This window comes from Stegostoma tigrinum, chromosome 5, assembly GCF_030684315.1.
Source record: "Stegostoma tigrinum isolate sSteTig4 chromosome 5, sSteTig4.hap1, whole genome shotgun sequence".
Classification (NCBI taxonomy): domain Eukaryota; kingdom Metazoa; phylum Chordata; class Chondrichthyes; order Orectolobiformes; family Stegostomatidae; genus Stegostoma; species Stegostoma tigrinum.
The window spans coordinates 106,248,659-106,272,325 of record NC_081358.1 but is presented as its reverse complement, the minus strand read 5'-3'; the positions used below and the strand labels follow the sequence as shown (position 1 = coordinate 106,272,325).

General features: G+C 40.9%; 1 protein-coding gene across 1 annotated transcript in view; it reads left to right on the top strand.

Moving 5' to 3' along the window:
* col22a1 (collagen, type XXII, alpha 1) overlaps window positions 1-23,667 on the top strand; it is a 291,389-nt gene that overhangs the window by 109,680 nt on the left and 158,042 nt on the right. The window contains exons 7-12 of the mRNA XM_048529285.2: window positions 2,909-3,184; window positions 4,249-4,329; window positions 5,700-5,816; window positions 10,439-10,480; window positions 12,753-12,806; window positions 16,600-16,638. Coding sequence (XP_048385242.1) covers window positions 2,909-3,184; window positions 4,249-4,329; window positions 5,700-5,816; window positions 10,439-10,480; window positions 12,753-12,806; window positions 16,600-16,638 — 609 coding nt within the window. The remainder of the gene's footprint in view (window positions 1-2,908; window positions 3,185-4,248; window positions 4,330-5,699; window positions 5,817-10,438; window positions 10,481-12,752; window positions 12,807-16,599; window positions 16,639-23,667) is intronic.

The window sequence follows — 23,667 nt, the reverse complement described above, 5'->3', positions numbered from 1 at the left end:
AATATAGCTTTTAGAAAAAAATAGTTGAAGAGGATGCAATTAAGTTACAAACATAACCATGCTTGGCTGGCAAAAGACAATGCTCAACATTAATATGAAGTGATCTAGCCCAATTTTATCATGGAGATCCTTTAGCAAGCAGATTAACAGATGAGAAATGAAGAACTTTCAAGCATGTGACAACCAGTAAAATTGCATTCATGTAAGCAGAAATGGTGAGCTCTGGCAAATAAAAAAAAAGAGATTGAAATGGGTTGAAATTTAAAAGTGAGACATATGATAATGTTAGAACAAAAAAAACTAAAGATGCCCATGAAAATTGAAAAACATATAATTACAAAATGAGAAGACATATACATAAAAGAGGTTTGCAAAATAGCGAGCAGATAATCTTTGAAAAAAACAATGGGGCTTTTATAATCACACAGAAAGAAACACAGCTAGACAGAGAATGGAATTATCATTCCAAGCTACGTGGAAGAAACTCATAGAGTCATACAGATGTACAGCACAGAATTAGACAGTTCAACCCAATTGTCCATACCGACCAGGTATCCTAAATTAATCTAGTCCCATTTGCCAGCATTTTGCCCATATCCTTTAAACCCTTCCCATTTGTATACCCATCCAGATGCCTTTTAAATGTTGCAATTGTACCTGCCTCCATCACTTCCTCTAACAGCTAGCTCGTACTCACACCTTCCTCTTTGTGAAGAGCTGTCCTGTGTGTCCCTTTTAAATCTTGCCCCTCTCATTTTAAACCTATGCCATCTAGTTTTGGACTCTCCGATCCTGGGGAAAAGACCTTGACTATTTATCCTATCCACAGCCCTCAGGATTTTGTAAACTTCTACAAGGTCACCCCTCAGCTTCTGGTGCTCCACGGAAAATAACCTCAGTCTACTCAGCCTCTCCCTTGAGCTCCCTATGGCAAGTAGACCAGAAGTGAATGCAGTATTCCAAAAGTAGTCTAACGAATGTCCTGGCCAGCTACAACATGACATCCCCACTCAATGTACTGACCAATAAAGACAAGCATACCAAAAGTCCTTCATACTATTCACCATTTATCATAAATGTTGTGAAACTTACAAAATTATGCCTTCCCTTCTGCAAACTATACTCCATGTAATCTGAATATAATCTGTGAACTGGTTTATTTGTATAATTTCAACCAAATGTACCTAGTCAGAAACTGACAGGATTGGATCAGTTATCCAATTTACATCATACCTGACTTGCTTTCCATTACACTCACAAGTGATAGATCCAGGCTTAACAGGTAGATAAATAGCAAATGAGCACCATGTCTAAAATCAAGTTTAATGGTCAAGATATTTGAAACAGTGCCCTAATGTGAATGAAATGATTCAGAAGAGGAAATATGGAAACATAGAAAACAGAAATAAATTAGGCCACTTGGCCATAGAGCCTAGTCCAACATTCCTCATAATCCCCCATCTGAGCACCACACTTCCACACATTCCCCAGAACGTTTGATACATTTAGCATCTAGAAATTTCTCTCTTTCTTTCTTAAATATATTTAGTACCTTTGTGTCTATACGCCACAGCCTTCAGGAGAATTCCATACGCCCACCACCCCCTGATTGAATAAACTGTCCCTTACCTCAATCCAAATAGCCTCCTGTTGGGCCATAAGACTATCAGATAAATGGGAAGAATTAGGCCATTCAGCCTATTAATTCTGCTCCGCCATTTGATCGTCACCGGTATGTATCTCAACCACATTCCCCTGCCTTCTCCCCATAATCCTTGGTTCCCTTAATAATCAAGATCCTATTTATGTCTGTCTTAAATGCAGTTAATAAGTTGACCTCCAGAGTCCTCTGCGGCAATAAGTTCCACAGATTCACCACCTTCTGGCTGAAGAAATTCTTCGTCATCTCAGTTCTAAAGGGTTGTTCCTTCAATCTGAGCCTGTGCCCTCAGGCTCCTAGTCTCTCCTACTGTTAGAATGTCTTCTCCATATCCACCCTATCCAAGCCACTTCATACCATGTAAGTCTTATTGGTAATGGTTTGAAGGCTTATGGACATTGGGCAGGAAGGATCAGTTGATATCTCAATGAGATCAGCCATGATTGCATTAAATGGTGGAGCAGACTCGAGAGGCTGTAATGCCTCGTCATGATTCTAGTTCTAATTCTTCTCAGTGCTGTGCATCCTCAGCGAGTGATCCCTTGTTCTGGGATCCTGGCCAAGGGAAAGGTCAGTGCTGCGTCCAGTCTGCCCAGCCTTCTCAATAAGTCCTCTGTCATTCTTCCAGTGAATATAACCCAATAGGCCAAAAATCTCCTCATATGACAGGATTGCCAATCCAGGAATCAGCCTGGCAAAATTTTGTTGCACTTGTTGCACGAATGTTATCTTTAGTAAGGAGATCAAAAACAATGGTGCAGGTGTGGTCTCACTTGGCCCTGTTCTACTGCAGTAAGATTTCCTTGCTCCTGTACTCAAAACTTTCTTACGATGAAGGCTAACACACCATATGCATTGCCAACTGTTTACTGCACCTGTTTGATTGCTGCACAAAGACACCCAGATTGCTGTTGTACATCAACCATTCCCAATCTATCACCATTTAAATAATACACTGCCATTTTTTCTTTCCCACCAAAATGTGCAACTTCACATTTATCCACGTTTATGCCATGTATTTACCACTCAACTTGTCTAAATAAACTTGAAGTATCTTTATGTCCACACCAATTACACTTGATATCCTCTTTTAATTTGTTGGCATATACTGTGGATAGCAGGATCCAAGTATTGATTCCTCTGGGACTCCACTTGTCAGCACCGTCCACACTGACAATAATCATTTTAAAAAGGTTGCCAGTGCAAACAGTTGGAACACAGAGTGATCCCTCCCTTTGCATTTTCCAGGTTTCCATTCGATTAGATGGTGAGGACAAAGCTGTGGAATACAATGCAGTTGGACTGAGAAAAGATGCTGTGAGAACTGTTTTCAAAAACAAAGAAGTCAGCGGCTTATTTGACCGTGATTGGCACAAGCTGGCACTCAGTATTCAATCGAGCAGTGTCTCTCTCTACATTGACTGCAAACTGATTGAAACACTGCCATTAGAAGAACGGGAGAACATCAACATTCGAGGGAAAACAGTGATTGGCAAACGTCTGTATGATAGTGTCCCAATTGATGTAAGTCATGTGTAGTCCATAAATTCAACTGGAGAATGTCCATTTTCAATTGCAAATCAGCGCTGAAGGATCTGCTATTGGTTCGTATTCAGACCGTGTCAGAAATGTATGCACTCTTGGTTAGGCCATCATTATAACAATAATCATTATAATAAACATGACACTTGTCTTTTGTGGGCAATAGGTCCTTTACCTGTGAAAACTGGAATGCTGATGGCTGCTTCTGGTTTGTTTTCCAAGTTAGATTGCAACATGTGACACACAGGCAAAGATGAGTTTAATCTGGCGCACCGTGATCAAACAAGGGTCCTTAAACCATTTGGAACCAAGTGCAGTGGAACCAAGAGTAACAGGAAGGCGTTTGAGGGCTGAACATATTTGGCGCATGTTCTTTGGGTTTGCAGCTAACTGCACAAGATTCTTACGTCTGGAATATTTCCCTCATTTTGAACTGATGGCATAACTACCACACGAGATCTAAAGTTTGGTCCCTTGCTTGAAAGGAAGATCACCTGAGAATCCCAGTGAAAATACTAAAATTATCTTTTGTTGCTTTGAAGTGCAGATTTACCCTTCCTTCCCTCCTTGACTGGAGAGTTGGCCAAAGGATTTATAAGAGAAAGGGTATTCTAAATGAAAATATTAGGAATGTATTTCTTTTCTAACTAACAAAAATGATTTTGAAATATACAATCTCTGAGAATCTTGCTCATGTGGAATGTGGAAAAAAGGTATTCTTTTAGTGGATGTTAAAGGAAATTTTTGTGGAACTAGAATCTCACTGCGTCAGAGAAGCCTACTCAGCCAATCTAGCCTCTGATGGTTCTCTGAAAGATCAGTCATGCTTAGCACATAGAATCATAGAAACCTACATCACAGAGTTAATTGTTCTTTGATAAGAATTAGATCAGGTTGAATTGTGAGGTGCAAATACCCAGCAGGCATTAGGACACTCACTAGAATTTGACAGAGTGGAAGGTTGAAAGGACGTAGATTCAAAATAATTAATAATATCCAGTAGTGATTTTGTAAAAAAACATGTATTTTTTTCAACCTTTCTCCAGTTTGACCTTCAACGGATTGTCATTTATTGTGATGCCAAGGATGCAGAGCTGGAGACCTGCTGTGATCTTCCCAGCAATCCAGTGAGTAAGAAATAAGTGCATGAAAAAGAGAGAGATGGTTCTAAAAGCATTAAAAGCTGATTTCAAAAGTCATGCTCACCTCTAGCAAATATGCTTTCAGTAAAATCATTACCTGCAATGTCCTAATTATCGGATATTATGAAGTTTACATCTTGAAGTAATCTCAATTGTTTATTCACTTTCTTTATAAACCAACTTTTCCCAAACTGTAAATGCCTTCAAATTGGTGTTCATTTCTATCTGATTGATTCAGTGTGAAGTGCCTTTCCATTAAATATTTTATATAAATGCAAGTTGTTGGAACTATTTTCTTAGTTCCATCTATCATAGACACATTAACACTTGCTAGCAAGGTTTGCTGCATATCAGTCAGGCTTAAAATCTTTGTAACAATAAACTACAGAGGCAGACTAACATACCTAGTGTCAGTCCGGCTGTGATCAGTGGACTCATTGCAAATCAGGAATTAAATCTGGGATCTTTTTGATCTGTATGGGGCATTACCACAGGGAGTCATTCACATCAACAATAATATGTGTTTACAGACAAAAGTACAGAATACAGCAAGGTACTTGACAGAAGCATGGTCAGACATTGAGCCAAAGGCGGACTGGGCCTTAGGCATGATATTAAAGGAAAATAGGCATTGACCAGCAGAGAACCAAAAGGTTAAATTACAAAAGTTACACAGCTTTTCGCAAAACCACCATAACAGGCCAGGTTTCTTGGCAGAGTGTAGGTACTTCAAGATTGATTTCAATTTATCATGTTTGAGCTGAGTGATCAAAAATCAAAGTAGATTAGAAAGTAGAGAATAAGTAAGTAGGTGGAGCTTTTTGCAAATCACAGGCAATGAGCTGAAACATGTGCAGAGTGGAAGATGGCCAGAAGAGTATTGGAATTTTAGAATTGGGAGATGCCAAAGACTTGAGGGCTTTTGCATGAGATGAGTTGATTCTTGGAAATGCATGTGAAATATTACAGAGGTGGACTTTGATAGAATTAATGTTGGAAGGAATAGTGATGTCATCTGCTGAGTCAAGCTCAAATAGAATGTTGGATTTGCATAACATTAACTTTGACATGAGACATTGGTCAAGGAGGAGAATTGTGCTGCAGATGAAGGTACAGAATTTGTGGGTGCAGCCAAAGATAATGGCTTTAAGGTCTCACTAACTTTACCCAAGAGATAATGAATGGCATGATAGGTTGAAACGATAATTGAGGGTGAGCTGAGTTCTTTCAAAGAACTTTTGCATTATTCCTGTCTGCATAGTTGGTTAAATGTAACTTGCACTGATATGCATTTCAAGTAACTGTCCTTACACTTTCTGCTATTCACCACCATTTCTTTGTCATTTGTTCCCCAGTGTCAAATTACTGTTGCCACACAACATCCTCATTTGGAGATCTCAACAATCCCACAACCACCTGCTGAAGTTGACAGCACAAAGACCATTAACTGTTCCTGCCTTCAGGGAGAAAAGGTACTCAAAGTAATTAAATGAATGCAATAATTGTCATTATTTACCACATCAAAGGCTAAGGGATAGAAACACAGTACATCAAAAATAGGAAATTCTGGAAATATTCCATAGGTCTGACAGCATCTGTGGAGAGACACAGTTTGAGTATCACGTTGATGACTTTTTCATCCAAATGTTGACCATGAGTTTTGGTTACCTGATGTTGACGGCGGCATGTAAATTATCTGGGAAGAGAAACAGAGCTTTGTTTTATAGATAGCAGGAACTGTAGATGCTGGAGAATCTGAGATAACAAGGTATAGAACTGGATGAACACAGCAGGCCAAGCAGCATCAGAGGAGCAGGAAGGCTGATGTTTCAGGTCTAGACGCTTCTGAAGGAGGTTAAGAGGCAATCTGATAGAAGTTTATAAAATAATGAAAAGTATGGATAGGGTTAATGACAGATGTCTTTTTCCCTAGAATAGGAGATTTCAGGAGTGGAGCGCACATTTTTAAGGTGAGAGGAGAGAGATCAAAAAAGGCACGAGGGGTTAATTTTTTACACAGAGAGTGGTTCGCGTGTGGAATGAACTTCCTGATAAAGTGGTGAATGCGGGAACAATTATAACGTTTAAAAGACATTTGGACAAGTACATGAATAGGAAAGGTTTGGAGGGACGTGGACCAGGAGCAGGCAAGTGGGACTGAATTAGTTTGGAGTTACGTTCCACATGGACTGGTTGGACTGAAGGATCTATTCCCATGCTCTATGACTCTGTGAATCAATGTCAAATGATTAAAACAAGTTTACCACAAGAAGAATGAGTGCCTATGTCTCTGCTGAGAAAACTGAGACAAATTTAGTTGTCTCCAATATTGCTGGAATTGATCATGCAGTGTCTTAGTGTTCTGAGGAAAGGTCACCAGACCCAAAATGTTAACTCTGTTTTCTTTCTTCACAGATGCTGCCAGACCTGCTGAGCATTTCTAGCAATTCTTAAAAAATATTCATTACTTATGCAGTGAGTTAGCACAGTTTCCAACCAACTCTAGGACCCGGGTTTAAATTTAAATCTGACTAATGCAACTGAAATTTCCACTTATCTGAAGAATGGTTAACCCGACACGTTAACCCTGTCACCTTTCCACAGATACTGCCAGACCTGCTGAGTTTCTCCAACGATTCCTGTTCCTTAAGTTTCCTCTCACCAACTCTGCTGCCTTTTGTTAAATACATTTAAATGAGTTTCAGGCAAGTTTCCTTTAGTTGTGTGGACTCACAGTATACAATTAAACAAAATGTGAGGTAAAAACAATGTATTGCTGGTTGGGGTAACACACAGAAAAAAAGGGAAATGCCATGACAATACGTAAGTTTCTCTTTCAATTTAATTTGTAATACAAACAATCGGTGTAATTTTTGGAGAAAATGTCACTAGGATTCCACACTTCTACTTTAAGATCTTGTGCATACAGGAAACACAACATATGGTAATTTTTTTAAATGTGTGCCCATGATAAAGTTAGGTTTTCATGGAAATTATAAATCCCAATATATATTCTAATGCTTAGGTCTGAAATATTCGTACATTCAAACACACAGACATTGATTTGATGTATTCATATTCACATTAAAAATGTAATGATTACCATGAGACATAAGTTAAACATGTACAGTGATTTTCCATTTCCCGACATGTTAGCTGGCATCCTAATAACAATGCCACCTATTTACTAAAGTGTCTGTTTCAAGTCAGTTTACCTCATATCAATATTGACCTTATACTTTATTGCACCATCTGAAAGCAATGGTTAAATAATAAGTATAGAAACATCATATTAAATGTATTGAGTTCGTGGAAATTGGAATACTTATTTTAAGTATCACATTTTAAATAAATTCTATCTCAGGGTAGATATAAGAAAATAGTACGAAGAAATGTATTACTGTAATAATTTATAATAATTTCAATATGAAAATTGTAGATTTTTGCTGCTGATTGCAGGGATGAATTAGCTGACCTACCAATTCAGGAAGTGGCTCGAGTTCAGACGCTAAAGGAATATTTTTCAGGCAGTAGAAAGCTTATTTCAAATTGATTCCACAAAGATATATTGGATAAGAAATATCATGTTAGATGTACCTGGAAGAGGATAATTTACTGCTTGTTTTATTTAGTGAGAACTTAATTGACAAGGTTCTTGAATCCCAGAAATAATTCTTCCCAAAACTGCCAATATACTTAGCATAAACTGCTTTGATTCAGTAGTTCTACACTTGGCCAGAGATTATGTATTCAAGTCCCACTCCAGTGTTAAATCCAGGTGAACATTTTACTATTGGATTGAGAAAGTGCCACATAGAGTCACAGTTTTCCTGATAAGATGTTAAAGATGAGATAATAAGAACATAACATATTTAACATTTGTTTTATTCATGGGATGTTGGCTTTCCTGGCAAAGATGTATTAATCACATTTAATAAGCCTACAGGCCAGCAAAGGGTAAACCACATTGCTGTGAGCCTGGAGTCACAAAAAGGCCAGACTAGTTAAGGATAGAGCAGAATTCCTTTCCTAAAGGACATGAGTGAATTAAATAGGTTTTCAGAGAAAAAAAAATGTGGTTTACTAATTACCTTTGGGCTAGCTTCTAATGCAAAAGATTTTGATTTAATTTAAATGATACCATTTTCCATGGAGTGGTGGGAGAAAAGACGGACAGGTCAACAAGACGGGGACGAGAGGGAGGGCTGGTCTTGGAATGAGGTCAGGGTTGGGGAGATTTTGAAGCTTGTAAAGTCCACAGTAAGATCATAGGGTTGTAGGGTTCCAAGGCAGAAATATGAGGTGCTGTTCCTCCAGTTTTCAGATGGCATCATTGTGGCATTGGAGGAGGTCCAGGATGGGCTTGTCATCCAAGGAGTGGGAGGGGGAGTTGAAGTGGTTCGCGACTGGGAGGTGTTGTCGTTTGTCATGAACCGAGCGTAGGTGCTCCACAAAGCGGTCTCCAAACCTCTGCTTGGTTTCCCCGATGTAGAGGAGGCCACATCGGGAACAGCGGATATAATATGCCACGTTTGCGGACGCACAGGTGAACATCTGTTTCATGTGGAAGGGTTTAGATTAGATTAGATTCCCTACAATGTGGAAACAGGCCCTTCGGCCCAGCAAGTCCACACCACCCCTTGAAGCATCCCACCCAGACCCATCCCCCTATAACCCACACACCCCTGAACACTACAGGCAATTTAGCATGGCCAATCCACCTAGCTTGCCCATCTTTGGACTGTAGGAGGAAACTGGAACCTGGAGGAAACCCATGTAGACACAGGGAGAAGGTGCAAACTCTACACTGACAGTTGCCCGAGGCTGGAATCGAACCCAGGTCCCTGGCGCTGTGAGGCTGTAGTGCTAACCACTGAGCCACTGTGCCGCCTTCTTGGGGCCTGGGATGGAGGCAAGGGAGGAGGTGTAGGGACAGTTGTGGCACCTCTTGCCGTTGCAGGGAAAGGTGTCAGGGGTGGTGGGGGAGTGGGAAGAGTGGAGTGGATGAGGGAGTTGGGGGAAGAGCAGTCCCACCAAAAGGCAGATAAGGGTGGGGAGGTAAATATTTTCTTCGTACTGGGGTCAGATTGCAGGTGGTGGAAGTGGTGGAGAATGATACATTGAATCCAGAGCTTGCTGGGATTTATTTCAGTGCCCCCTTCCCTTCTCACATTTCTGTGTCCAGGCCCAAAACATCAGCTTTCCTTCTCGACATCTGGGAAACCAAGTGGAAGGCTTGGAGACCGTTTTGTGAAGCACCTGCGCTCGGTTCGTGACAAACAACAGGACCTCCTAGTCACGAACCACTTCAACCCCCTCTCCTACACCTTGGACAACATGTCCATCCTGGGCCTCCTCCCGTTCCACAACAATGCCACTGGAAAACTACAGGAACAGCACCTCATATTCCACCTGGGAACCTTGCAGCCCATTGGTCTCAATGTGGGCTTTATAAGCTTCAAAATCTCCCCATCCTTGACCTCGTCCCAAGACCAGCACCCCTTCTCATCCCCGTCTCCTTGACTTTTCTGTATTTTCTCCCACCTATCCGTTCCTCCCACCTCACTGACCAACCCCCACCTCCACTTCCTACCTTCACTCACCTCCACTAGCCTCTTCCCCGCCTGCTTGACCTGTCTGTCTTCCCTCACACTTACCTGTCCCTCCCTCCTCACTGACCAACTCCCATCCCAACTCCCTACCTACACTTACGTGTATTGACTTCATTCCCACCTCCTTGACCTGTCTGTCTTCTCTCCAGCTATCTGCTCCACTATCCACCTTCTATCATTGGCTCCCGCCCTCTCTATCTATTTCAGAGCCCCCTTACCCCCACCCCATTTCTGAAGAAGTGTCCAGACCCAAAACGTCAGCTTTCCTGCTCCTCTGATGCTGCCTGGCCTGCTGTGTTCATCCAGGTCCATACCTTGTAATATCTGGTCAGCTCTTTCTAGATGGATTGCACTTATCTATCACTGTTTTTCTGATTATGTTATGATGACTCTGAGCCATTACTGATGTCATTGTGATGTGTTTCTGATATTTGTTTCTGAACAGCAAGAGTTCTAACTTATTTGTCTTGTAATTTTGACAGGGTGAGCGTGGTCTACCTGGTTTTGGACACAGAGGTCTGAAGGTAAGTTTGGATGGAGAGGGTGAAGAAGATGGCACATAAATGTTTTAAGGGTTATGCTTGCATTTTGTTTGATTTGACTGATTGATTGATTTGATTTATTGCCTTGTGTACAGTGAAAATATTTGTTTGTGAGCAATACAGGCAGATCATAGTAAGCAAGGACATACATATCACAAGGTGACGCAACAAACTTGGACAGAGTAAGGCACACAGGTTACACTGCACAGGGCATGTGCTAGACAAGATCAACACTAACAAGAGCAGCTTTATTTGAAGTTGGAGAGTACATTCATCAATCTAATAATGGCAGGGAAACAGCTATTCTTGAACCTGCAGCTGCATGTGTCCCAGCTCCTGTATCTTCTGCCTGAATGAAGTGGTTGTCGGAGGGCATAACAGGGCTGGATTGGGTCTTTGATGACGTTGGCAGCTTTCCCGTAGCAATGAGACATACAAGTGGAGTCCGTGGATGTGCTTCTGTGATGGTCTGGGATGTGTACACTACCTTCTATAGCTTCTTATGGTCCTGGCAGATCAGTTGCCATACCAGGCTGTTATGCACCTGGACAGCATGCATTCTATGTTGCATCTTTAAAAGTTGGTGAGGGTCCTTATGGACATGTCAAATTTCCTGAGCTGCCTGAAGAAGAAGAGCTAGTAATGTATAAAAGAAGATTTCTCCCAAAAGTATCTGAATCAAGGATTTTTCTCTTGGAATGGGCAATTTGGAGAATCACTGGACTAGCGATTCAAAACCCCAGGCTGTTATGAGGCAAGGGTTTGAATCCCATCATGTAAGGTGTTTTAATTTGAATTTAGTTTAAATCAGAAACAAAATGCTAACCTAATAATGACCATTAACAATTGTTGATAAAAAAAAACAGTTGGTTCAGCACAGTTCTTTATAGATGGAAATCTGAAATCCTAAATTGGCCTGGCTAATGTATAACTCCAGACCAACATTAATATGGTTGTTTCTTAACTACCCTCCGCATAGTTAAGGAAGGGCAATAAATGTTAACCCAGACAGTGACACACAAATATCATTAATGAATGACAAAACGTATAACATTTTGATCACTTTGGTCTAAGTTGCAGTCAAACGTGGACTGAAAAAATGTAAGCATGTTCATTTTGTCAATTACTATATTCTGAAGTGAAATTAGTTTGTTCAATTAATAATCACAATTATTCACAACTAAATATGCAGTAGCATATGCTGGAAATCTGATGTAGAGATCCACTTATCCATAGCGTAGCTCAGCATCTGAATCGAGGGCCGAAGGGCCTGTTCTGCACTGTATTGTTCTGCGCTGTATTGTTCTAAAGGCAAATAAAATGATTGAAAAGCATCCTCAGTCAAATAGAGTCAAAGAGTCACACAGCACAGACACAGCCCCGTGTGCTCAATAGATGAAATTAATTGCACTTCTCTTAAGATTAGCATAACCACAGATCCCAGAATGAGCAATTTTGGTTCATTCTGCATCACATAAAGGAACAGAATATTGCGTCGGGCACAGCTAAGCGCATTGGCTCTGAAAGCATTTTAGTAATACTGCTGAAAACCAGACACCAGACCTAGTCACTCCCCTAGCAGACAGTTACAGCCGGCGCACCACATTGGTTTCTGCCTCAAAATGTAGATGATTGCCCTGGTATGTCCGAGCCTCAAAAAACAAATAAATCTAACCCAACCAATTACGATGCTGTCAGTCTCCACTAAATCCTCATCAAATTGATGAAAAATTAAATGTACATGCCAGGTCAGTGATGTCCAGTTTGGTTTCCATCTCTTTTTTCTAAAAGGCATTACAGGATCCAGATACAGATGGTGAGCTGAAGACATGCAAAGCGTTAATAGTAACTAACCTTCATTCAGCCCAGGAGCCTGAGGAATAAAAGTCAAGTCAATAAGAATCAAAGGAAAAACTCTCGACATGCATAGTCTTCTTGTTCCTATAGGAAAACTGTTGTGAAGGCTGAGTTTGAGCACAACTTATATTGAAAAGCACAGCAGAAAAGGATGACTTTTTTAAAAAATGAGAAAATAATACCAAACCTAAATTTGAAAAAGCTTGCTCATTGCAGTAACTTTGCTTGTTGAAGCCACTTGCCTCTTTATGTACAGACAGGTTTTCTTCCCCTAAACGATAGTAATTGTGTCAGACTCCATTGGGAAAATGCATATGATTGATACAAATAAACCTGTGATTAGTTGGTCGGCTATTGACTTGAAATTAAAACCACGTATTTAATCTTTTGTTGGCAGGGTGAACCAGGCCAAGTGGGAGCTGAAGGCCCCAAAGGACAAAAAGGAGAACCTGTAAGTATTGATTTATTGAAGAAACGTTCTAAAAGGAACATCACATTGTTGTTGGCTCCCATAACTAAGCTGCCATTCTATCTCTCTAGTTTTAAAGTGTTAGTTAAATTGTCACAACACAAATTCTGAGCTAAAGTAGACCACTCACCCGCTTTGAGCCTGCTCTACCATTTTGTAAGATCTTTGCTGATCCATTTCGTGTTTGAAATTCCATGTTCATATCTACCCCGATAATCCTCAGATCCCTTGACTCATAAGAACATATCTAATACTGCCTTTAACGACCCAACCTCCACTGCCACCTGATGCAGAAAATTCCAAATTTGTACAACCCTCTGAGACAGAAAATAATCCATCTCACCTCTCTCCTAAATAGGTGACCCCAAATTTTTAAACAGTGCCCCTTGGTTCTGGACTGACTCACAAGCGGAAGTATGTGGCTTCCCGGTGTGGCATCCTCTACATTGGGGAAACCAAGCGGAGGCTTGGGGACCGCTTTGCAGAACCCGGTGTGGCTACCTCTACATTGGGGAAACCAAGCGGAAACTTGGGGACCGCTTTGCAGAACACCTCCGCTCAGTTCGCAATAAACAACTGCACCTCCCAGTCACGAACCATTTCAACTCCCCCTCCCATTCTTTGGATGACATGTCCATCATGGGCCTCCTGCAGTGCCACAATGATGCCACCTGAAAGTTGCAGGAACAGCAATTCATATTCCGCTTGGGAGCCCTGCAGCCCAATGGTATCAATGTGGACTTCACCAGCTTCAAAATCTCCCCTTCCCCTACCGCATCCCAAAACCAGCCCAGATCTTCTCCTCCCCCCACTGCATCACACAACCAGCCCAGTCATCCCCTCCCCTACTGCATCACAAAACCAGCCCAGCCTGTCTCTGCCTCCCTAACCTGTTCTTCCTCTCACCCATCCCTTCCTCCCACCTCAAGCCGCACTTCCATTTCCTACCTACTAACCTCATGCCACCTCCTTGACCTGTCCGTCTTCCCTGGACTGACCTATCCCCTCCCTACCTCCCCACCTATACTCTCCTCTCCATCTCTCCATCTTCGGTCCGCCTCCCCCTCTCTCCCTATTTATTCCAGAACCCTCACCCCTTCCCCCTCTCTGATGAAGGGTCTAGGCCCGAAACGTCAGCTTTTGTGCTCCTGAGATGCTGCTTGGCCTGCTGTGTTCATCCAGCTCCACACTTTATTATCTCACAAGCGGAAGCGTCTTTTTCATGCCCAACCTGTCAAGGCTATTCAGAATGGCTATGCACTTCAGTCAAGTTGCCCATCACACATCTAAACTTCAGTGGGATCAAGCACAGCCTGTCCTAACTTCATTCCAAGCATCAATCTAGCAAAAATCCTCTTAACCACATTCAATGCATTTACATCCTTCCTTAAATAAGAAGATCAAAACTGCACACAATATTAGAGGTGCTATATCACCAGTGCCATTTATAACTGAATCATTATTGTGGTCACTGATACTGAGGAAAACCATTACTCTGATGTCATTGACTAATTCTGTCATGTTGCACCATATCAAGTGTAATATAACCTACTCTGTGATCAGTTCAAGAACAGACTGGTCAAAAAATGTGTGAAATATTGAAATAGAAATAACGTGTACAGAACGCAAATGGATCAGAGAGACAAAGTTGTCTTTTTCAGTCAATACCACTAAAAACAGATTTGTTGATTGTTCACTTTGTAATAGTCTGATACAAAGTTGCTGACACAGACTGGGCTGCTTACGTAATAAGTTATTGATATGCTTCATTGTTTTATAATATCCAAAACGTTCAGCATGATAGGGCGTGATTAGGAACAATAAAATGATAGAAGTGTGCAGAAGCTATCCAAACCATCATTTCTACACCAGCTTCTTGTTAAAATAATCCAATAACTAATTGTGCAATCCTCCTAACACACCATGGCCCAGCATCTTCCCCAGCTTCAAACATTTTCAAACTGTTTAATTAAGAGATGCAATGATCTCTGCTTTCCTGTTGTGCAGTTCCACCTCCACCTTGAAAAGCACTCTCTATTAAAAAAAACAAAATATTTCCGACTCTCTCATTTTCATGCAAGTACCATACTCATCTTTGATAATGGGAACTGCAGATGCTGGAGAATCCAAGATAATAAAATGTGAAGCTGGATGAACACAGCAGGCCCAGTAGTATCTCAGAAGCACAAAAGCTGACGTTTCGGGCCTAGACCCTTCATCAGAGATACTCATCTTTGCTATGTCTTAAAGCTTGAATGAACATGAAGTCAGTAAAATGATTATGCGTTGGTGATAGCTGATAAAATAGCAGCACCCATTGTTCTCAATCATTCTAGATATTGCAATAAATGCAATTACCTAAGGCTTGTCTACAGATGGAGAGTTGTGAGCGCATGGAATAGTTTACCAGTGATAGTCGTGGAAGCGGAGTCATTAGTGACACTTAAGCGACAGCTGGACATGCACATGGACAGCAGTGAATTGAGGGGAATGTAGGTTAGGTTATTTTATTTTCGGATTAGGATTATTCCGCGGTACTACATCGTGGGCCGAAGGGCCTGTACTGTGCTGTACTTTTCTATGTTCTATGTTCTATGTTCTGGATGGGTCACCTTAAAATATATAAAATTGTTCAAATTTCATGACTCGCCAATTAAGTAAAGTAAAATTAGAATAATATTTATGCTTGGCCACTGGCCAACTGGAATATCCAAGAAATTCTGGAAAATATCACACTTTCAAAGCACCTAAAGGCATTATCGTTTTTTTTAGATTAGATTCCCTACAGTGTGGAAACAGGTCCTTCAGCCCAACAAGTCTACACCGCCCCTTGAAGCATCCCACCCAGACCCATCCCCCCTATAACCTACACCCACACACCGCTGAACACTACAGGCAATTTTTAGCATGGCCAATCCACCTAGCCTGCACATCTTTGGACTGTGGGAGGAAACTGGAGCACCCGGAGGAAACCCACACAGATGCGGGGGAGAATGTGCAACCTCCACACAGACAGTCGCCTGAGGTGGGAATTGAACCCAGGTCCCTGGTGCTGTGAGGCTGCAGTGCTAACCACTGAGCCAACGTGCCGCCCTGTAACTGTTCTCTCCTCTTTCCAGTGTAGTAGTGATGCTATCATGAAAAGAATTATCATCAAATATAACACAAATCTTTGCCAATAAGTGATGCATGACTCAAATTCCATCAGGTGAATTGCTCCTTTTCTCAAACGTTGCTAAATCAATTGAATGTCCCTTCATCCCTCAAAATGTTATCAGTAACTGTTCCAATTTTTTTCAGCTCACAAATCAAAATAATTTTGTTAAAGAATCTTCCTTCAACATTTTCTTCTTGCTCCACAGTTTTCTACATCTACCTAATTTTATTCCCTCTCGAATCATGTTCATTCAAACTCAGGGAGATGCACAATGGGGCTCTTCAGCAGAGGTGAGGTGGTGAAATGGTGGATGCCACAGTTTTATCCACCTATGCCATATCTCCAGATTCTGCTGATGTCCCAACCAAAGTTACAGTGGGATAAATTCTGTGAAAATTATAGGCACATATGTTTGACAAATGTCTTACCTTTAAATAAGGCCTCCAGAGACTGAGAACCACCTCAGCAACTTGATCAACAATCCGTTAAATATATAGATTGTTAATAATTGAGAAAAAAAGAAAACTGAATCAGTTTTGACTGGTTTAAATTTTTACGTTTACATTGTTGATATCAGTAAGAGGAACCTTTCCTGACAGCATTTTATTTTAATTCCAGGGTACAATAAGCTACGATTCATGGGTGAAAGGTGAAAAGGTAAGACAAATTATTTGTTAAACTGGGAGGGCTGGTAAGGGAAGTCATTAGCAAGTTGTTGCTCACGATCCAGTTGTGTCTGTGTATTGGAGTGAAGTTACATGGAGAAAGCATTGGTTTTTGGATATAATTCCACCTTTCAACATAAGACAGAAAAATGAGAATTACATCGCTCCTGTACACTGCCTATTTCCTTTTCTGTGGCTGTTGCTAAATGATAGTGTGTAATTCCTGTGTTAATAGACCCTCACTGCCCTCAATTATTAATTTTCTGATTAAGAATCAAAGCGCAATGGAAAAATTAGTATCCCTGATAAATAAAAAAAAGTCTAATGTCTAATAATTCACTAATAGTCCCTATGTAACTAATAGTTAATCATAAAACATTTGAGTAAACAATCAGTATCCACTAGTAATTTCATAACCTTCTAATATCTATTATGGGAAAATAATGGTAATGTCACTGGACTAATAATCCAGAATCTTCAGCCAATATTCTGGTGACATGGGTTCAAATTTCACCTTGACACATGGGGAAATTTTAATTCAACAAACTCTGGACTACCGAACTTGCCACTTTGATCACTGTTGATTGCTGTGAAAAATACCCATCTGATTCACTAATTCCCGATAGGAAAGGAAGTTTACTGTCCTTACCCGAACTGATCTGCCTGCAACTCTGGAAGCTTGTTATGCATGTCAGCAGGCCTCAGGATAGCCTTCGATCAGGGAATCCTGACCCTGTATGTGTGGTCAGAGTCAGAATCGTCTCCTCATAAGGGTTGAGGAGCCAGATTACTGGCAGCACAACACCAACCTTGGCTCTTTTTGCCCCATTGTGGCTTGTTTTGCTCCTGGAATGAGACAGACAGGAATTGTGATGGGTAGAAAGGTGTCACAGTTAGTGGAGGCAAAGAGACAGCAAGCAAGCGAGTGAGTCGGGTGTGCAGGTTAAGTGGCATCGGAAGTTGGGGTGAGTGAGGGAGGGTATTGCAGACAATAGTGTGAGTGGTTAAGCATGGGTCTTGATGGGAGGTGAGTATGCTAATAGAGATAAAATGGCATGAGAGATGATAATGTCATATACACCATATGAAGTGGAGGAGGTAATTGGCCTTCTTCCTACACCGCTGGGCATTTCACCATTCTATTGAGACTGCTCAACCTAAGGTGGCAACCTCAGACCAGGCTGGCATTGTCTAGTTTCATGGCTTCCAACTGCAGGACCCAGGAATGAGAAAGTCCTGCCTCTGCATCACATCGTCCAGCAGGAAATCTTTGAGGTGCTGACAAAGCGAGGCACTAATTTCCCCATCTGCTAAGCCCGGTAAACAGGTCAGGAACCATTCAGTGCAGCTCTGGGCTGACGGTGGCTGTCTGGGTGCATAGTAACCTTTTAAAGATGGTGCAAAGAGCCGGGGGTGAAGGGCAACTCCAAGATTTCTAGAGATTGATGAGTTGTTCCAAAACTGGCACAAGGTAAGAAGAGATGGAAATTGGAGGTGCTACTCTCCACTCGATGGCAATGGAAATTAAAGTGGCAAGTTTGGGCAGATTTGGTGAAAATACTCTCTTGCCCTTAGGTCAGGAATGGCTATGCCGTCTTCAATACAATTCACACTCATGTAAAAACAAAACTTAAGATCCAGCCCATTGTGTATCATCAAACACACGGCAAAATGTCATAACTGAGGTGGGATGCACAGCCTAAGAAAGGGATGGGCCACAAGATGTTTGGAAGTTTGGCTGGTCACAGTCTAAGAATACTGGGTCAACCATTGGGACTGTGATGAGGAACTTTTTTTTCACCCAGATAATGGTGATCCAGTTGAATTTACTGCTACAGACAATAGTTAAGGCCAAATATTGTATGATTTGGGGAAGGAGTTGAACACAGCTTCGGAATTAAAGCAGTCAAAGGATTTGGGAGAGAAACAGGAATTGAGTTGGATGATCAGCCAAAAAATCAACAGGTTCAGAGGGCCAAATAACCTATTCCTGCTCTTGTCTTCTGTGCTTGTATGTTTCTATGAGGGGTGAGAGTTGGAAGAAGACTTTATGTCTTACCATGGTCTTGAATGAAAGTTTGACACAGTGCAGGGAAACTGAAACAGGTCATTTGTTCATCCCACTTCTGCACTGCTTTTGGGGTTGCACTTCATGACTGTTAGAAAATCCAAGCTCCAGGGCCCATTATCCTGGGCCAGATTTGAGATGCCAGGTATTGCTCCTGACGCAGAAGTGAAACATTCATGCTATAGAATCAAACAGCACAGAAGAAACCTGTTCAACCCGTTGTGCCTGTGTTGCATTGATGCCCAGTTAGTGCCTTTTTCTGTGTTTGGCCATAGGCTCGCAAAGCTTTCCTTTTCAAGAAAATATAATTACATTTTGGAAATTATTGTTGTTTTTATTATTGACAAGATATGGGTGTTGCTGGCTAGGCCATCATTTATTGCCCATCTCTAATTGTCCAGAGGGAATAGTAAAACATTTTGAGAACATGAAATATGTAAATTGGATCTGCTTCAGTTGCCAAAATGTTCTGGCTCCAAGTTCAAATTTGAAGTGTGGCTAACCTCCAACTTCTTTCAAATCAACACAGCATGAAATAATTTGCTCTAGGTCCTCCTCCTTCCGTTACTCTGGAGTTTGTCCAGGGCTCAACCTTAACATTGCCTTGTCACTTTTGCTTTGTTGAGAATTCATAATGGCTTGGACATAAATATGGAATACATCTAAATGCTAAGTAATGTTTGTCAATCCCACCAATTTGTGGGAATATCTTCTGAGGTTCATTGGCATTGTATTGTCTTCCAAGATGATGATTTGCACTGCATGTGTGCCGACAGAATTAGCATGTTCCTGGACCTCTGAGTTGGGTGACTTTATCATCCCAAGAGATGCTAAAGAAAGATCTGACATAATAAAGGTGTAAACTGTACAGCTTTTTCTCCTGCCTAGCGTATTTTGCTCATGTTCCAGCACTATAGAAGAATGTTCTGATGACACAGGCTTCAGAGATTCACTATATGCTGTTCTCAGTCAAGTTACTGTTCTCAGGTAACAGCACATGAGAGTAAGCAACTTCTAACACTGATAACCCAACACTGGAAAAACAGAACAGGAAAGGAAGCAGGAGTACTGCTTCAGAAATGCAAACTGTTGTTAATGGGGCCAAGTGTGCACTATTTATTCTGATTATAGACACAAGGATAGTTTACATTAAGCTGAGAAGTATAAATAAACTATGGAGAAGTTTTGTGGAATGAAAGCAGGGGGATGTGATAGGCTTCTGATTGACAATGATAGTAAACTGCTGCACTAATCTTTTTATCATTATTTGAAGATTTAAACATCCATTCTCCAATTAGGATTATACAAATTCTTCAGGGGCCAGTTGAATATTTACAGAATTGACCCTGGAACCCCTAATAATAATGCTGACTGAGTGGTTCTGGCTGGCATCACTCACAACCTGTTTTTAACATTGAGGATTATTCTGGTCTGATATCTGATGCTCAGACCAGTCTGAATGGTCTCAATGTCTCTGTGTTCCTTCATAAAATGTATAAATAAATCTTTAATAGCTCTAATTCAATCTAGTCACATTGGTATTGCTGTATAGGATCTGACCAACTAAACATTAAGCATCAGTATGGTAGCAATCATGCTTTGGAAGGTTATGGGCCTATCCCTATTCTAAGATTTGACCATAGAAATCTAGACAAATGTGGCGACCGTCAATCATCCTTTGAACAAAATCCCAGTTGTGAGTTTTTCATTGGATTTGTTGTTTGTGTGATCATTCTGTGTGAAAATTGTCTTTTTAGTTTTTCTCCATCTGAACAGTTTCAAAGTATTTCATTGGTTGTGTGGTTTCTCTGTGCTGCACATATGATAAAATTCTCAGAGGAGAAAGTACCTCATGGAATTTAAATTCACTTGATAATGTTTGGAATTAAAAGGGTCGTCTCTGTAGTGATAACCATAGTACTATTAGGATTTTTTGTTGTAAAACCCCCTCTGGTTCACTGATGTCCTTTATAGAATGACAACAATACTTTGACAAAGGCAGCTTATTATTCAAATCAATGGGCTTGCTATGAAGCCTAATGACTTTTAATTCTTCATTTAAATTTGACAAAGGGGCTGCCGATTATGCACCCAGCCACATAAAGCGTTCTTAGGGTGTGCTCAACGATGTGGGTATAAAAACAGTGGGCTAGCCATCCAAACCTATTTTGTCTGCTCTCACACCTATCCCATGCATGACCAGAGAGGGTACATTAATTCCATGCCCTCTATGTTGATCATTAGCAACATTTTAAATGACTTTTCTAAAAGGGCTAGTTTTTACGAGCCAGCTTCTTTCAGGTCTTGCAATTTTCTCTGCCTTACGCTTCAGAATCTTTATGCATAGAAAATCCATCTCCAGCGGATTGCCTTAGTCGTGAACAGGATGCAGGTTCAAATGAGAAACATGGATAAACTCCTGTCAAATTGGGCATGTGAGAAATTGATGATGAAATTGCTGTTCAATGATATTTTTCCATGTTTGTTTGGAACACCCTAGGATCTGAAGATGTAAAATGCACAATTGGATCTCCCGGGGTATTGGGCATTCATTGTTTTCCAGCAAGTAAAGGATGTGCATTAAGTCTGACATAAGGATGGTCTCCCTCTCAAAAAAAATGACAAAACACCCAGAAATATTATGAACAATGGATAGATAATATCTAATATTTGAAATGAAACTGATGCTCCCTTAGTCACAGTGACAGCTGGGTGTCAGGAGCAAGTCACTGCTGGAACACTTCTGCTACGATTTTCTTTTAAATGCTTCACTAATATTTGGACTCAATTACTGTTTTTATTTTTAACAGTTTGTATAAATTGGAAGATTCTGTCCTAACCAAAATTAGCTGTTTCCAAGCTTTATGTTTTTTGACAGAGCTATATATTTTAACCACAGTGAGACATAATAACGTATAATTGCTGTCCAGACGTACACAAACAAACCAAAATCAATAGACAGGTATCTTGACTTGAATTTCTCATTTTGAGGATCCTTTCAACATTATTTTTACATTAGAAATGTACACAAAAACTGTCTGTTCTTTGGTGGTAGTAAGTAAACAGATTACCTTTGTGATCTGTAGCTTTCAGGTCATATATTGATCATTCACTGTCAAAAGTGGCACACATTTAGAGGGAGTATGATGTTATGATCAAGCCCTAGGTGAGATCCCCAATTCATTACGGTTCCAGATGGGACACCCCAAGATGTTAAGCATCCAGGGAAGTGGGGTGAACTGACTCCCCATGTTTATTCACCAGCTGCTCTCTTGTCCGAAACAAAGTTAAATTTGAAAGGAACCTTCCCTTATTTTACCAAAGAGGGATGTGATAGGGGCAGGATAGACAGTTAATGAAGTGAGCTTGTAAGATATACCAAGAAATCTTGCTTGGAAACACTTGCAAAACTCAAATATGACACTTGACTGGAAGGGGATAAGATTCAGCCCATTGATTCCATTCTCAAAGAGAGCATGAGTCAGTGATAATAAAGTGTGAAGCTGGATGAACACAGCAGGCCAAGCAGTGGCCTGCTGTGTTCATCCAGCCTCACATTTTATTATCTTGGATTCTCCAGCATCTGCAGTTCCCATTATCTATGAGTAAGTGAATCAGTTTCCTATGTGTTCTGGCCCCTCTTCTAATTCATTGACATGTCCATTTATCATAACCCTGGGTCATCAATGGACATAACAAACATGTAATCATAATATTTCCTTTTTTTCAGAAAAAGGAAAAGCACTGATAAATCCAGTATGACTAGGGATATAAATGCAGTGGCTGTCTGGAGAAGAATTCTGGAATGTCACACCTGTAGAGCCAGGGAAGCTTCAAATGGAAAGAGTAAAAAGGAAAAAGATAGCAACAGCCTGACTACCCCACCATATCTCTGCAGGAGACAATTTCCTGCAGCTTTTTTTTGTGTTTACCCTTTCAGTGAAGTCTAAAAAGTAGTGTTTGAAAACAAGCTTCAACCCTGGTTAATGTATGTTAGAGGCTTGATGCCGTAATGTTTGCCCCAATGAACTGTGAAGGTCGCAGTTTCAGTTCAGCTATTAAACACCTCTGTACTACAGGGACGTGAAGAGAAGAGACACTTGCTCATTCTGATTGCTTCCAGTCAGCCATGGCTGAAAGGAACCAGATCAAACTAATTTCAGTTTATATACCAACAATTATGAAAGCATCTGTTCAGCTATCAATGGTGATGGTACCAGTAACATTCACTGTAACGGCTATAAGGTTCCACAATCCAAACTTCACACATGCCTTATTTCTCTTTTTATGAAAGTTTTATCTTTTTAATTTGGGTTTACTTTTTATTCCTAATCTCTATATATTTATGTTGTATGATTATTTTGGCTTGTAGCTAGTAACAAATAATCTCATTCGTTTGTTAATCAAAAATCAAGCTGGTTTAAATTGATTCCTTATAAACTTAGGACATTTTGGTCTGGGATGGAGAAAAAAAAGCTACCCACAAGAGATGTTGCCATCAAAATTAACGAGTGCACTGGAGCATATGGAACCCATGGTCATCTCAAGGAAGTGCAGTTGGGGACAATATTATCCCTGCTCATGTTCAGAACCTCACACACACTGAGAGGCCCAGCAGCACAGAGTCTGCCTGAACGAGGAACACTTTTCCCTCCTCAGACGCTTGCTGCTGCTCCTGGCCTGGTTTCAGACTGATGACATTCCACATTAAGCAGAGGTTCACCTGCACATCTGCCAATGTGGTATACTGCATCCACTGTACCCGGTGTGGCTTCCTCTACATTGGGGAAACCAAGCGGAGGCTTGGAGACCGCTTTGCAGAACACCTCCGCTCAGTTCGCAATAAACAACTGCACCTCCCAGTCGCAAACCATTTCCACTCCCCCTCCCATTCTTTAGATGACATGTCCATCATGGGCCTCCTGCAGTGCCACAATGATGCCACCCGAAGGT